Source organism: Adiantum capillus-veneris, chromosome 17 (genome assembly GCF_014529385.1).
Source record: "Adiantum capillus-veneris isolate H3 chromosome 17, ASM1452938v2, whole genome shotgun sequence".
Classification (NCBI taxonomy): Eukaryota; Viridiplantae; Streptophyta; class Polypodiopsida; order Polypodiales; family Pteridaceae; genus Adiantum; species Adiantum capillus-veneris.
The window spans coordinates 108565836-108582621 of NC_140947.1; the positions used below are offsets into that span (position 1 = coordinate 108565836).

Below are 16786 nucleotides of genomic sequence, written 5' to 3' on the forward strand. Positions count from 1 at the left end.
TGTTCAGAGAGGGCTTTGGACCACTCTCCAAAGTCATAAGGTACGAGGATCAAAGATGCCTCGGTTTGTTTTTGCTCGAGCTGCGTAGACACAGAGAGAGCCTACTGAGAGGAGAGGTCAGCCAGTCCCATAGACACATCACAGACTTCTTTAGAGCAAACACTGGACACACGGAGGAGCTACTACCATATCAGATCTTGTTGTCTCACACCAGAGGCACACTGATCGACCGAGCAACTGAATTGGGGAGATCCAGACGCCCACGAATGCGGAAGACTACACAGCATCGACGGAGGCTACATCAGAGGATCTGGATCACTTTGGCCCGACATGCACAACGCCCGGTCAAACTGCTGACCAAGGAGGAGATTGATGAGATCCACCAGCGACCAATGTTGGATCTCTTGTGACTCGTGGTTTAGCTATCCCGGCTAGCTGCTTATTTCACACCTTCCAGCTTAGGATTTCATAGTATTTATATCTCATCCTTTTGTCATTTCATTTTTGCTACTCTGACTTTGTATCAGATCCACCACATTGTAATTCCCTGGTCTTATAGGTCATTTTGGCCTTTTGAAGACGTTAATATAACATTTCGTTTCATTTCATCTCTCTCTCTCTCTCTCTCTCTCTCTCTCTCTCTCTCTCTCTCTCTCTCTCTCTCTCTCTCTCTCTCTCTCTCCTGCCCGTCTACGCTGCCCGTTTAGAGTTCGTGTTGCCCATCTGTGCTGCCCGTTTAGAGTTCGTGTTGCCCGTTTGCTATCTGTGCTACAGTTTAGGGTTCGCGCTGCCTTGCTGTTGTCTGCGCTGCCCGTTTAGGGTTCGCACTGCCTCGCTGATGTCTGCACTGTCCGCTTAGGGTTCGCCCCCCTGCTCTCTCTCTGCGCGCTACCTTGCTGCAGCACCTGCGGACCTACGTGCTCACGCTACTAACTGCTGTGCCACGCGCTGTCCCCCCCCTCCCCCCCCGCCTAAAGGGCCGACATGCTGAAAAAAACTGCGAAGGAAGAGGCGACCAAACCGTCAGAGGTGACCAAGCCGGCCAACTCCTACATCGCGGACACCCTCGATGTCCACTAACAGGCTATACAAGCTTGAGAAAGAGGTCGAAGGATAAGAGGAGGCCACCATGAGAGAGTCAACACACACAGCTAGCACACAGAGTACGGCCATCATTTGATCAGATTAGGCTCTCAGTACCGCCTCGTTATTTATAACGGGATGGCACAATGGCCTACTTCAAGAGGACTGACATGCATACCATAAGGAGTTGCAACCAAGTGGGGAGTATCGTGGACTACATCATGGGACCTAGAGAGGCCACCCACCTACTTAGCTCTTTCACCAACCCGCTCAGCTGACCACACCTATCTCACACTCTCCTTCACTAGCGACGCCACACATCCATGACACGCACCCCACGCACCACGATTCACTTCACACACGAGCTAGTCTCCCTTATACTCGACAGAGGTCCATAAGGGACTCCTTCTGCTCCACCCCTCTACATCACTACCAATGCTTGCCTCCCACATCACATTTGCTCTTCATACATCAGCTCTTTCCCGCACACCACCCATACAAGCCACACTCCCACTGAACTATGCCACAGAACCGTTGGTATGATGATGAGTGCAGAGATCTCTACCGCCGACTGCGTGCACAGCGGACTCTTTGAGAGACCACTGATCGAGAGGCCAAACGCCAGATGAAGACACCCACACGCTGAAAGCGGCGAGCTTTCGAGGAGGCACAGGAGCTAGAGCTATACCCCTGTTCATGAGCATGGACAGTGCCACAGCATTGCGCACCATCCAGGAGCCACGACCAACTACCCCTATTGAGGATCCACAGGTATGGCACAACTATGCACAGAAACTTTATGAGGTGCCGAACCAACCTAAGATTCCACAACCTCCCGGGCCTCGACCCACGAGCTCCTCCTCCTTCACATCAGAGATGGTCAAGAAGGCCATCCATCGACTACAGCACCGCCAATGATCAGATCATACAGGTCTACAGAGTGAGCACCTCATTTATACAGCCGCCATGATACCCCCGTTGATCGCACATGCATTCAAACGGGCTATAGGAGAGGGCTTCCCAGAGGAGTGAACCAGCCACACCATTGTGCCGATCCACAAGTCTGGAGACACCTTGGACCCAGGGAATTACAAGGCTATCATGATTGGCCAAACAATGGCCAAACTATATGGGGGGCCATTGTATAGGGCAGTTCTTGAGGCGGAGCTCAGTTCTTACAGGGAGGCTGAGGGCCTACGGGCTCCTGGCCAGGCACGGTTTAGGCGGACCTTCTCCACTATCGACCACATCTTCGTTCTGCGTTGCCTCATTGATGGGGCAAAGGTGCGAAAGAAGAGTCTTTATTGCTGCTTTGTGGATTTCCGCAAAGCCTTTGACACCGTCCCATCGGAGAGGCTCTTTCGACGACTTCAGAATTTGGGGATACCTTCGGAGATGATATGGGCCATCTATGCTCTCTATGAGAGAGTGACTCAGAGAGTTTGCTGTCAAGGCGGTATGTCAGAGTCTATTGTCAGCACCATTGGTGTTAAGCCAGGATGTCCCTCTCCCAAACTCTCTTCGGGCTCTACATCGACGAGGTCTCCGACCACATCCTACGAGCGGGAGGGGTAGGAGCAGACCTAGCAGGTGCCACAGTCCACATTATGCTATATGTTGATGACATTGTACTAATTTCAGAGTCACCAGAGGGCCTACAAAGCCATCTGAGAGCTTTAGATGAGTTTTGTATAGAACAAGGAACTCACAGTGAATCTTGGGAAAACCAAGATCAGAGCGATGAAGACAGGAGCGCGCCCGATGCGCGATGCATAGTTACCCGGAACGGGATTTTGGAACGGGGAACGGCAACGGGCATGAAACGTCATTCCCTATTTCGAACACTCACACTTGAAACACGGAAAAAGGATTCGGAACGGGAAGTTGGAAAGGGAACGGAGACTTGAAAATGACCATTCCCTGTAACTATGGCGCAATGAAGTAAGGATGGGAGTGGCTAAGTCGGGGATCAGGGCACGAAGATGCTTCAAATAAAATTCCAGTAGACTTTGGAAACGCCGGTTTTCTCTATCTGCTCTTAGGTGGGACTGGTATGCTTTCAAAAAAGCACACGCCTGAAGCTTTGATACCATTGTCACAGGGACAGGCACCACGTGCCAACGGAACAGAACAGACTGAACAACTTTAAGCACTTCAAATAACAATTGAACTGAAAGAGATAGACGAACGAGATGGGGAGTGGCGGAGTTCCACCCCAAGAGAGCACTGGCCCCAAAGGTTAGCGCCCCTTTCGGTATTTCTTTATATTGCTTGAACTCAGTACAACGCCAGTACTCCAGACTCTGCACCTTCTTCAGGAAGCATGCCAGAGAATGAGCCCTCTGCACATATTTAAAGTCCCTTGGCCTATGAAAAGCAGTTTACATGAAAAGCTTCAAACTCAAAAGCAACTGCTCCAAAAGCTGTCAACGCAAAACCCGAGACTATCCGTACAGTCTACCACGTCATCATACCAACGCAATTTTCAGGTCTTCCGTACTGTTGCGATGTCATGACGTCTTGATGCATCTTCTATGTGTGTGAGTGGATCCTGCTTTATGTTAACACCTTTATGTCACTTGGGCCCCATCATCGGACAGGGTCCCATAAGTTGGTGGAAACTCTTCTTTGAAAATAGGCCACTCGGCCAAACTTTGCAAGTTGGTCAAACTTCTTCTGTTGCTTCTAGGGTTTAGGCTTCTCGGCCGGGATCAAGTTGCTCCGTTCTTCAATGTCTTGACACGTCAGCAGTTTGTGACAGATGGCCCCTTTATACACGCTATCTTTTTACTTCAGAGACTCATGGGCTTTACACTTCAAAGATCTTTCACTCCTTATGTGATGTGGATCCTCAATTACCTTTAGAGGAGTTCACTCAGCAGCTTTGCCAATCACGGACCAGTACTGTTCCGCAGAACAGTTCATATGATGATGAGTACAGAGAGATAAGAGCATGGTTGCAGAGAGAGGTTGCCCTTGGATCTATCACTCATAAGAGATCACAGATTCTTTTCAAACCCCTCATTAGGCAAAATAAAAGAGCCCATTTAGCAAAGTTGGACAGGGATCTCTATCAGATTTTTCTGGGGTAAAATCAAAAGAGGCATGGAAACTCTTTCAAAAACATAGTTCTCCATTACAGATCACAACACTTGATACATGGGGACAGTATGCAGCTGATTTATGTTCAGTACCAAGGCAACCACATATCCCAGATCCACCAGAGATTTGTCCTCAATCCTCTACTTTTTCACAGATAGTATAGTGTGCGAGGCAATAGACAAGGAAAGACACATATGTTTAATAGAGCTGTGTGTAAGGGCTTCCCGGAGAGCTGGAATACTAACACCATTGTGCCTATACTCAAGTCAAGAGATCCCACTCTTCTGACTGATTATCGCACTATCATGATGAACCATACACTGGCCAAGCTATATGCATCTATACTCGAGCATGAGTTACAGAGATGGGCAGAGAGGATGCAGCTCAAATCACAAGGACAGGCGCGATTCAGGAGAGGATACTCTACTATTGACCATATTCACGAGAGCACTCGTTGAGGACAAATTTTCAGGGAGACGGATCTATTGTTTCTTTGTGGATTTCTGTCAAGCATTTGATACAGTATCCAGAGCTAGGCTCCTACAGAGGATATATGATATTGGGAAATCCACCAATGAGATTGTATGGGGGATTTCTGCTTTGTATGACACAGTGACTGGTAGAATCAGGACTTGAGAGGGTTTAACTACACCAGCTACCTCCATTATTGGAGTGAAACAGGGATGTCCGTCGTCTCAGACACGCTTTGGGTTGTATATTGATGAGCTTTCAGAGTATATTGACAGAGGAGGAGATAGAGGAGCACAGCTAGGAGGTATAAGGATCCCTCTTCTCTTATATGCACATGACATTGTGTTGATTGCAAATTCTCCAAAGGGCATGTAGAGGCAGTTGGACACACTGCCCTTATATTCGTAGGATAGTGGTATGACAATCAACCTTGGAAAAGCAAGGTTATGGTGTTGAACACCACACCACAGTGGGTCAGAAAATCTGCAGCTCAGTTCACATATGGACAGGATACAGTGGAGTATGTGGATTCATGCACCTATTTGGGAGTGCTCTTTTCTGGTCCATCTTTCTCCCTCAGAGAGGCAATAGATGTCAGGCTGACTAGAGGTTATGCTGCCTTGGGCTCTTTAGAGAGGATGTGCTCACATGTTTGTTTCGACTTTCGAGAGCCCCGCACGAAGCTTTGGCTCTTTGATACTCTAGTCACTTCTTTACTATATGGAGTTCAGATTTGGGGTCCTAGCATGGACCGACGTAGTAGACAAGGGCGCACATACGATGGTTGGAAATCTATGGGGAGACCTTTGGTCACCATGATTTTCAAGATGATCCGCAGCAAGGACTCAATCCCCCATGACATTGTTAGAGCAGAGCTTGGTGTGACTTCCATTACAGTTGAGGCGCTCACTAGATCTGTTTCATTTATGCGCAGCCTGTGGGAGCTTTCTAGACATAGATATGCTCCGGTAGCTTTGGAGTCATCTAGACAGTTAGCTAATGTTGGGCATATGACTTGTTGTTATGCACAGATGTCGGCGCGATTTGATTTACATGAATTCAGTATGGATAGATTACCTCCATTTCGGTACTCTCTAGATGCACCTTCGCTCCGTCTGAGTCGTACACATATTAGCCAGCTCATCAGACAGGACGTTACACAGATTGATGTTAGGACGAAATGGTTGGCACCAACAAAGGAGTTGGGGACAAAGATGGCTTTCTACCGAGATCATCTTCTCCCTACTAGACAGGATGGATTCATTATTAGACCAGGGTACATAGATATACATTTGTCACATGCATCACGATGTGCAATTGGTCAAATCCTCACCTCCTCGCATCAGCTAGTGATAGAGGTTGGCAGATACAGTGGAGTGCCACCTGAGCAGCGTATGTGCCGAGTATGCCAGTTAGCACCAGAGACAGAGGAGCGTTATATATGTCAGTGTCCAGCATGTTATGAGATTAGAGGCCGTTTTCATTGTCTTTTTCGGGAGAGATTTGGACCACTCTCTAGAGTCTCAAATCAGAGATGTTTAGGCATGTATCTACTAGAGATACACAGACTCGGTGAGACACTCTTGAAGCAAACCACTAGGGCATGGAGGGCCAGTACAGAGACGAATCACACACTTTCTATCTACCGGCATCAGCCAACAGCATACACAGAGTACAGAGAGAGTAGGCACACAAGGTGTTCTTATTAATAGAGCTACACACTTGGGTTGATCTAGAAGACCGAGGCTCAGAGGGAGGCCATCACAAAGATAGACGATACAAAGGAGGATATGGAGGAGATTGTCACTATACTATAGAGGCCCATGAGACAGTTCATTAGATGATCTCCTCCCATCTCAGGCTTACTTCTTATTTCAATCAATGCGGTCTTACCTACCCACCCACCACAGCGATATTGTATCTAGTTTCATTTCAGTACTTAGTTTCTGTCACAGATAGTTGTATCACTCAGATGGTAGTTGTATATTTTGATCCCGTAGATCATTTTGGCCTTTTGCAGACGTTAACAATACATTTCATTTCTCACACATACGCTCGCACGCACACACATTTTTCTTTGAAAAAAATAGCCTCCTGCAACCACCTCTAGAAATGAAATCAACAAGCCAACAAACAATTGAGTTTAAGTTGTACATTCATGCGGACCATCCTGGTAAAAAGTACAAACCAAAAACAAAAATAAAGAATAGCATATTACCAATTTGTATGACTGTAGTTGCTCAGGTAGTTGGTACCGCTTTTCTTCAGCACTTGCAGAAATCAACAATGGAAAACACAGTTTGATTTGTGATATTTTAGCTGGATCCCTTGTCAAAGTGGCTGATAAAACCATCTTCATTGCACGATAATGATTAGCCCCATCAAAACCACGCTGAAGACCTCTGCAAGTATCAAAAGTGGTTTCAAGTCATTTTAGTTGGTTCACATTTGTGACAAGACTGTCTGTAATATTTGAATCAAAACCCCCATGTAAAAACCTCCTAGACATTTACTTTAGCAATGGTTGTTCGGATTGACCCTCTGCAAATATTCTGTCTAAAGTATGTGGCAACCAATCTTGGTAAGCCTGCCTTAGAAGCCTATCACTTTCATCAATCACCTAGATGGCACCAGAAACACACAATTTTTTTTAGAAATGGGCACTTAAGATGTGGCAAAAGCCCAAAATGGTGGTTAAATTGATCAGAAAGTTAAAAGTAGCTATTCAAATGTCTCTTCTTCAGCATAATCAGGCACTTACAGGTTATGCCAAGAACAATAATTGGTTTCAGAGCATGCACACAGTCTCTTTTTAAGAATCAACATGCACTTCCAGGTTATGCAACCAATAGTAGCTGGTTTCAGAACAGTACATTGATTGCAGGTCAAGAAAAAGATGTTGTGGCTAGCTATGGTCCTCCGCTCATTAAGGAGGGGCACATTCTAAAGTTGGCACCTATATGTAGCCAATACGGTCACATCTACCTCAAAGGCTAAAAAAGCCTTGACCCTACACGTGTCTCTAGGCAATAGGACTTATATCATTGGCAATAACCATTCATCCAGCTCCTTTCCATTAGGCGAAAATTGAGCAACACACCCGAAGCGACACAAAATGTCTGAAGCACCATTGGCCCTTCTAAAGATTGTCCTCCTTGCTGTCCAAATACAAAGCAGAGTCATCAGCAAACTCCACATCCAAAAGTTCCTCTCCTCATAGCTGGGCATATGCAATCCCTTAAGCCCAACCTCTTGAGCAATGAGATAGCTACTCAAGGCCTCTATGAAGAGTATGAACAAAAAAGGTGCAAGAGGATGAACAGCCTTATCTGACAGGTCTAGTCAATGCAGACCTCGATCCTCTCCCCAGTGGTAATCAGTACCCGACTATGGGTAGTGGAATACAATGTTGCAACCCATCCTTAGCATAGTCACCGCAAGAAAGCTCCAATCCACACGATCAAAAGCTTCTCAAAGTTGGCCTTGGATGCAGCCTCTCAAAATGTAAAAATGTTGTCAAGGACGCTGCCATCACCTGTTGACTTTACAACTTAATTGAAGCAGAGGACCTCAGCTAGACCTCCAGATAATACAACATATTATCACGAGGTATGAGCTTCAAGAGCTTGGTATGGAGATAGCATGACTGTTTCAAGTCAAAAGGAGGCATGGATTCTATGGTGGAGAATGAAGATCAAGCAAGCAAGCTTAAGGTGATCCATGAGCAGTAGATGGATTCCCAAAAGGACCCATCAAAGAAGTCCCACATCAGCCTTTGAGCAGCATAATGTTGCCCTTCTTTTTTCAGCTATGGAGCATGATCAGAAAACTAAATACAAAGGATAATGTGTTAGAAGACAATGAAAGAAAGAAGTGATCTACAAGTGATCAATTGAACATACATGGAGTTGGTGACACAAGGATGAGCTCCTCATCTGCAAGCACAGAGTTGCGTATGATGGAGCTTCACTTCAGGTATGAAGTTAAGGAGTAAGAGAAGGTTACTCATGTAGATAAGGAAGCCAGGAAAAGTCCTCTAATTATGGATTTGTTTCTTTGTTTCAGGACTAAAATGGTGCTAGAGTTGAGGAAAGTTGTTGGAGGATGCAAGCTCACACCAGTTCCCCTTGTCAACAATGTTGTTAGAGATGCTGCGGAACTTGAGAGAAGGTGTTAAAGATCCAAGTCCAAAGCATCTTTGTCTTCCTTGGTTCTTAAAGATGGTGAACAGCAGGGAATGTGTTGAGGAACGCAAGTTCCCACCATCTCTTATCACTATGTGTGAACAATCTCTTATGGTGATGGCATGATGGAGTCATGATAATGAGGACTTAGTGATTATGCAATGGCATGGGAATGCAAGCCCATGGTCATGTAATCGATCATACTACAAGTGGGTGTAGCCTACACTCACTAGCTACAGTGAAGAAGAACGTTCCATTCAGAAGATGCCTAACAATCATACAAATGTTAAAGTGAAAATCATATTTTGACAGATTGTGAAATTGGCACTGACCACTGTTAGAATTCTCATAAACCTGTCAGATGGTTGAGAGAGAAGGCTGTTACTAATTCAAACGAGAAAAAATATAAACACAAACAGTACATAAACTGCCACCACAACTTAATGATGTTGGCTTTTGTTTATGTTGAATACGAAAATTTGTACAAGGCCTGAAACTCACCAGATAACGCAAGTGTTCTAATGTAAATCCATGTGTGCTGGTAATGTGATCCATCAAGCGACCTGGTGTTGCCACAAGAATGTCTACAAGACTATTAATAGAGCCCACAAGCTCAACCTCTGATTTGCTGAAGCTGTGTGCACACTTTCTTGGAAGCTCAACCAGCTCTGCAGCTTCGCTGGCAATTTGTGTTTGTCCAATGGCCAACCCCACGGACAACCCAACTGCTGGGGCAATGACATCAAAGACTCCCTTGACCTAAAAAGTCCAGAGTCCAAGGAAACATTCTTGAGCTAAATAAAAGCTTGCCAAAACCTTCATTTTATTGCAGTGAAAAACAGTAGATTATAAATATAGCTTCAAAGATCAATTGCAGAAGATACTAAGTGAGATCAGAAATATAAAGACGAAGAGACACAAACAATCTCAGAATAGCATATTTTATGAACAATCGGCCCTTCTTCAGGCCACTGCTTATAATCAGTGGACTCGCATGGAGGGCAGAAGTACTACAAAGGAGGTCAACGTATGAAGTTTAACACTTTCCATTGTGCACACGATAAGTTGAATCGGCAGTCTGATGTGGCCTTTTCAAAGGGAATTTCATTGAGGCTTCAAAAGTGAGGAAGCCCTCTTCTGGGAATGCACTCCATTAGTGGTCAATTCAAGGTTAGGCCCCAAAGATTGGCGTGTGTTTAAGCAGCTATTTGCTTCTCTCTCATTGACACAAGCTTGAGGTAGATATTCCGATGAAGATACCTAACAGACTTCCAACCAACAGTTCAAAGTTCTACAGCACCTCTCCATCACTTGCTTCTGTTAGACTGGTTACCTTGGACAAGCAGATGGCTGCAGAGGAGACTCGAGAGAAAGGGAAAGGAGGCAGAGACCATTGTCTGTTATCTTGGAGTTCAGCAAGAGGATGAGTCTTCAAAGCTATGCAGAGCATGGGGAAAGGTTTGAAACCAGGAGACACTTGTATTCTTTGACAATGGAGCTAAGGTTAACTTCGTATCACCTGAGGTTGCAGCACACCTTGAAAAGAAGCTCAAGGAGATGGGACCACAGATTGGAGTAGCTTTGGCAGCACCAGGGTGATGAGGGCATAAGGTGGCAGTGACCCCCTTGATAGGCGAACATCGTTCACAGGTCCAAGCGTTAAATGGACAAGAAGACTCTCATATCATGCTCGAGGGATGTGATCACAAGGACCATGTCATGATCGACCCTCAGACTAGAAAGCTCCATCTGAAGTGTAAGGGCAAGGATCCTCTATTTGATGTACACTGAATGGAGCATCTATTCCCATAGTACTGTCTTGCATTTCAAAACTAAAAAAACATTGTATTTCTGCTTGATATTTGTCAGAGAGAGGGAGAAGTCTGAGCAGTGAGAGTGACTTTAATATCTGAGATAGAAACAGAGAGGTTAAACTTGTTGAGGTCTCATGCAGAGAGAGAGAAATGAAATGAAATGAAATGAAATGCAATGTTATATTAACGTCTTCAAAAGGCCAAAGTGACCTATGAGACCAGAAAGTTACAATGTGGTGCATCTGATACAAAGTCCGAGTAACAAAATAACAACATAACAAAACAAAAAATACTATGGGATCCTAAGCTGGTCGATGTGAACTAAGTAAAATGAGCAGCTGGCTGGGATAGCTAAATCATAGGAGATCCAGCATCGGTTGTTGGCGGATCTCATCAATCTCCTTCATGGTCAGTAGTCTGACAGGGCGTCGTGCATGCCTGGCCAAAGTGCTCCGAATCTTCTGATGTAGCCTCCGTCGATGTTGTGTAGTCCTCAGCAGTCGTGGGTGCCTGGATTTCCCCAGCTCAATCGCTCGGTCGGTCAGTGTGCCTCTGGTGTGAGACGAATGTGAGCTTTGCTGTGGAGTAGATCCAGCATCGGTGTTGGCGGATCTCATCAATCTCCTCCACGATCAGTAGTCTGACCGGGCGTCGTGCATGCCTGGTCAGAGTGCTCCGAATCTTCTGATGTAGCCTCCGTCGATGTTGTGTGGTCCTCCGCAATCGTGGGCACCTGGATTTCCCCAGCTCAATCGCTCAGTCGATCAGTGTGCCTCTGGTGTGAGACGAATGTGAGCTCTGCTGTGGGAGTAGCTCCTGCGGCTGTCCAGTGTCTGCTCTAAAGAAATCTGTGATCCGTCTCTGAGACTGGCTAGCCTCTCCAGTCATCAGGCTATGTCTGTGTCTGCGCAGCTCGAGCAAGAACAAGCCCAGGCATCTCTGATCCTCGTATCCCATGACTCTGGAGAGTGGTCCAAATTTCAAAACCCTCTCTGAACAAGCACTGGAAGGGACCTCGTATCTCGTAGTAGACGGGGCAGCGGCATCTGTAGTGCAACTCTGTCTCAAGCTCCATGTCACACAAGGGCCATGTCCTGGCCTCTGTTGGTACTCCGCCATATCTCCAAGTCTCAATCCGTAGCTGGTGAGAAGATGTGCGTAACTGGCCAATAGCACATCGTATCCCATGAGACAAGTGGGTGTCCATGTATCTAGGTCTCATCACAAAACCATCCTCCGTAAGCTGGAGAAGATGCTCTCTGTAGAAAGCCATCTTCATGCCTAGCTCTTGTGCTGGCTGTATCCATGTCCTCCTGGTGTCTAGCTGGGTCAGGTCTTAGCGGATGAGCCGGGTGATCTCGAACTGTGTAAGAGTGAGAGATGGTGCATCCAATGAGTACTGGAAGGGTGGCAACCTGTCTATGCTGAACCCATGCGCCTAAAACCATGATGTCATCTCCCGATACCAACATGTTGTATCTCCCTGCATGGCTAACTGTCGAGAGGACTCAAGTGCAAGGCGGGCATATCTGTCTCTAGGAAGTTCCCACATGCGGCGTATGAAGGAGACTGATCTGGTGAGCGCCTCAACCACTAGTGGGGGGACCGCTAGCTCTGCTCGGATAATGGCACGTGGTATTGAGGCCTTGGCTCTAAAGAGCCGCGAGATCATAGAGACGAGAGGTTTCTCCCTACTCCCCCATCCATCAGTGCGACCCGACCTCCCGTGATGATCCAATGAAGGTCCCCATATCTCAGCTCCATAGAGCAATGCAGAAGCCACCAAAGTGTCAAAGAGCCAGAGCTTCGTCCAAGGCTCCTGAAACTGAACCTGCAAACACATCCTCTCCAATCTACCCAATGCTGCATGGGCTCTAGTAAATCTGGTCTCTGTTGCTCTCCTTAGTGAGAATGCAGGTCCACTAAAAACCACTCCAAGGTAAGTGTAAGCATCTGTATACTCCACAGTCTCCTGGCCGTATGTGAATGTAGGTGCTGACCTTCTGATCCATTGTGGGGTGGTATTAAACACCATAACCTTGGTTTTACCAAGGTTGACAGACAAACCACTTTCGTGGGCAAACCAAGTGACGTTGCATCCCTTCCGGAGATTCGGAGATCAACACAATATCATGAGCATATAACAAAAGTGGAATCCATGTCCCTGCCAGCTGTGCACCTCTATCACCATCACTCTCAATGTAGTCAAAAACCTCATCCACATACATACTGAATAGAGTAGGAGAGAGCGGGCAGCCCTACTTCACCCCAATAGTGGAGTGAACCAGTGTAGATAGTCCCTCAGAGCTGCGTACATGCCCTACTACTGATCTGTACAATGCCATGATCCCCCAAATGAGCTTTGTGGGTACTCCCATCTCCTGTAATCTGCGCATCAATCTAGCTCCAGGTACTATGTCAAAGGCTTTGCGGAAGTCCACAAAGCTACAATAGATCCGTCTCCCATGAGATCTGTCCTTCTCGATGATGGCCCCGAGTGTCAAGATATGGTCAAGAGTAGAAAAGCCTCTCCTGAACCCTGCCTGCCCAACTGCATGCATTCCTTCCCTCTCTGCCCATCTACTCAACTGCTGCTCAAGAATGGATGCGTACAACCGTGCCAGTGTGTGTCCAATCATGATAGTGCCATAATTCCCAGGCTCCATAGGGTCTCCCAACTTGAAGATAGGTACAATCGTAGATAGGCTCCAACTATCAGGCAAGCCCTCACACATGGCACGGTTAAACATAATTGCTAGAAGCTCTACTAGTAGATCTTTGGCATGCATGAAATGCTCAGCCACGAAGCCATCATGATCATATGCTCTCCCAGTCCTCATCCTATCAATGGCTTTCTTCACCATCTCAGCGGTGAAAAAGCACATGTGTGTGGGCATGGATCGGGGGGGGTCAGGAAGGGGCAGCTGTCCAAGTACTGTGTACAAAGATGATGCGTACTGACCCCAGATCTCTGTACAGGTAACGGCGGGGGGGCAGCTCATGAAAGAGCCACCACGCCTCACGCGAGTCCTGACTCAAGAATAGCTGGTATAGATCCTGCTCTACTCGAGCCAAAAATGCCCTCTTCTTCCGCCGCACCAGGCGTCGGAAGTCAATCTGTCATTGTCTGTGATTGATGTTCCCCAGAAGCACCTCCCTCTGAAGTCTAGCTCTAGTCTGGCGGCAGTCCTCATCATCCCAGCTATTCTGAGGCATGCTCCCTGAACGGCGTCTCTGCTCAGGCTGGGTGTGTGGGTATGCCTCTGCGGTTGCATCATGTAATGTCTGTGTCAGCATAGTAGTAAGCTCCTCTAGATGTCGCCCTAGTTCCTCAATGCATAGGTGTCTGTAGATCCCGTCTATGTATACAGAATCCGTCTCCCGCGTGAAGGTGTAGCGAGTAGGGGCTACTACTCGTGGTTTGTGTGCTACACTGACTGGAAGGAGATGGTCATCAACACAAGAGCATGATCCACTGCCACCCCAACCGGTCTCGGCCCAACTGTGAGATCCTGGATACTAGAGATGAGACTCGGTTGTGCCATGACATAATCCACTGTGCTGGCTCCATGTCTGTGTGGGAAGCATGTGAAACCTCTCGCCGCGGGAAATCTCTGTAGGCCATTCAAGATGGCCAGTCCATGTGCAGTGCCCATGTCGATCAGGTGTCGCCCATACTCAGTATATTCCACATCCTGTGATAGTTTGGACAGGCCCGTCTCTACAACATCTAGCTCTCTTAGCAACTTCTCATAAGTATCATAAAACACTGTCTGTTGATGGGCACTCCTAGCATTGAAGTCCCCTAGAATGAAATGTCACCATCTGTAGAGAACTCCCATATGTCATCATCCAAAATAGAAAAGGGGGATTGTCCTCTAGGTGATGCATAGACTAACGTACTCGGGGGAAAGTAGCAAATAGCAATGTAAAGATACCTACCTGTCTCTGCTCTCAATCTCACCCACATGCACCTAGCCTACTCATCCCTGCGGGCTATATGTATCAATGGCTCCAAATCCTCTCTAAATAACACTGCCACTCCCCTTGAGCCCCGTCCTCTGTGCTCTGATCGAATCTCTTGTCTGTAAGTTGTCTCCCATCTGTATCCACTGATGTGAGGCATGGATTGCCCACGGGCCTGATGTGTCTCAAAGTAGAAGATGATGTCTCTTCCAATAAAACTATCCTCAAAAGCACTCACATCAGGACGCATAGATCTGTTACAATTCCAGGCAGCAACTTTGAGTGTGGTCCCATAAGTCTCGCATAGTCATGTGGAGCGTCGCTCCAGTATTACCACTCTTCCATCTCGGTAAAAGGCAATCTTGTCTTTTTCCCTTGCCACTCTAATCTCCGGCATTACCTCCTGCACATGAGCGATCTGCGAGAGGGTAAGATCATCCCCAACAAAGATTTGGCCTTTTCTTCAAGATGGTCTTCTTCGCTTCCATGGAGGGAAAACAGAGGATGAGTGCCCTTTCTTTTGAGGTTTTCCCACTGCTTCCATTTTTCTTTATGTTGCCCACTCTCCAAGCTCTTGTGTGGGTCGGCTCATGAACCCCCATCAAGACCACGAGTTCTTTTACCTCTTCGTCCACATTGTCTTTGTCTTTAAGACCACAAATTCTCACATGTAAAGCGCGCACACGTCTTCTTTGCTCCTCCTCTAGTGTCAGATTAATGATAGTAGGTATGGACGTGGACGTTATCTCCTTACCTTTTCCGTTCTTGGCAACCTCGATCCATTTCTCGGCTTCACCCACCTTCTGTTGAGTTTTTGTAAGAACATCTACCCAAGAAGTCGTCATCTCTTTGTGTTGCTCTTCTCCCTCTTTGATGGCCCGTACTTGCTCCTTGATCCTGTTGATTTCTTCGATTACTGAGGGTTGCAATTCGCCCTCTTCCAGTGTGTTTTTTGATCGTGCTTTGGCGAGATCCTTCTTGAGTGACGCAATTTCTTCATCCTGAGTCGTCACTCGATCTTCCAGTGCATTTATCTTGCTTTCTTGGATCAATACACGCCCTTCCAGAATTTTTATTGTGCCCAATAGATTGCGGTTCATCTTGGTAATGGTCTCCGTCATTTCCTCTTTGCACTTTTGAATGGCATCCTCTAAAGGGTCGGCTTTATCATTCTGCTTCCTCATGCTTAATCGCCGCCCGGAAAACGAGAGCCACTAAGCGCACATATGTTTCCACACTATGCATACATTGTCTCCCGCATCAAGCATACATTTTGCGTACCCTTGCAATTTCTGCAAAATCTACAAAAAAGTCTGCAATCTGAATTTCTGAATTTTCTTGAGTTTTTTGTATTTCTGAAAATTCTATCTGCAAACTCTGAGGATTTCTGAAAATTTCTAAAAGTTGTTGGAAAATTCCCTGCAGTGTGAATTCCCTGCTGGAAAATTGCTGGACCTGTACCTGCCCGGCATTGGGGGGGGGGATGCAAGGCAAAGCAGAAAATGCAGGGGCAGCGGGGCTGGCTGCAGAAAAGTGCGGGGGCAGCGGGGCCTGGCTGCAGAAAATGCAGGGGGCAGCAGGGCGCAGCGGGGGTGGCTGGGCGAGGGGGAGCGCGAGGAGGTGTGGCAGGGGGGGGGCAGCGCGAGGGGCGGGGCGGGGCAGGCAGCGCGAGGGATTAGCGAGAGAGGGCAGCGCAAGGGGGCTGGCTGGGGGGGGGGGGGGGGGGGGGGGGGGGGGGGGGGGGGCAAAGAGAGAGAGAGAGAGAGAGCTGTCGGGATGACTCAAGGGCTAGCCGAGCATCTGTCTTTGGGGAGGTCCCATAAATTATGCATGAAGGAAACTGATTTAGTAAGGGCCTCGACTGCGCGGGGGGGGGGGGGAGGGGGGGGGGGGGGGGGGGGGGGGGGGGGGGGGGGGGGGGGGGGGAGGAGGGTCCCCAAATCTGAACCCCATAAAGCATAGCTGAAGCCACTAGAGTGTCAAAAAGGCACAGCATTGTTCAAGATCCTGAAACTGAACCTGCGAAAACATATTCTCCAATCCCAAGGCTGCATAAGCTCTCGGCAATCTAGTCTCTGTTACTCTCCTCAATGAAAACACCGATCCACTGAAGTCTACCCCAAGATAGGTGTATGCATGTGTATACTCCACCATCTCCTGGCCGTA

At 47.3% G+C, this 16786-nt stretch overlaps 1 protein-coding gene across 2 annotated transcripts in view; it reads right to left on the reverse strand.

Annotated features, from left to right (window-relative positions):
* The window catches only part of RH1 (RNA helicase 1), a 112611-nt gene that overhangs the window by 62403 nt on the left and 33422 nt on the right, over positions 1–16786 (reverse strand). For both annotated transcript variants that reach the window (XM_086487286.1, XM_086487287.1), the window contains exons 3-5: positions 9342–9599; positions 7170–7276; positions 6875–7058 (exon numbers count right to left, since the gene is read on the reverse strand). In XM_086487286.1, the coding sequence (XP_086343412.1) occupies positions 6875–7058; positions 7170–7276; positions 9342–9599 (549 nt within the window). The remainder of the gene's footprint in view (positions 1–6874; positions 7059–7169; positions 7277–9341; positions 9600–16786) is intronic.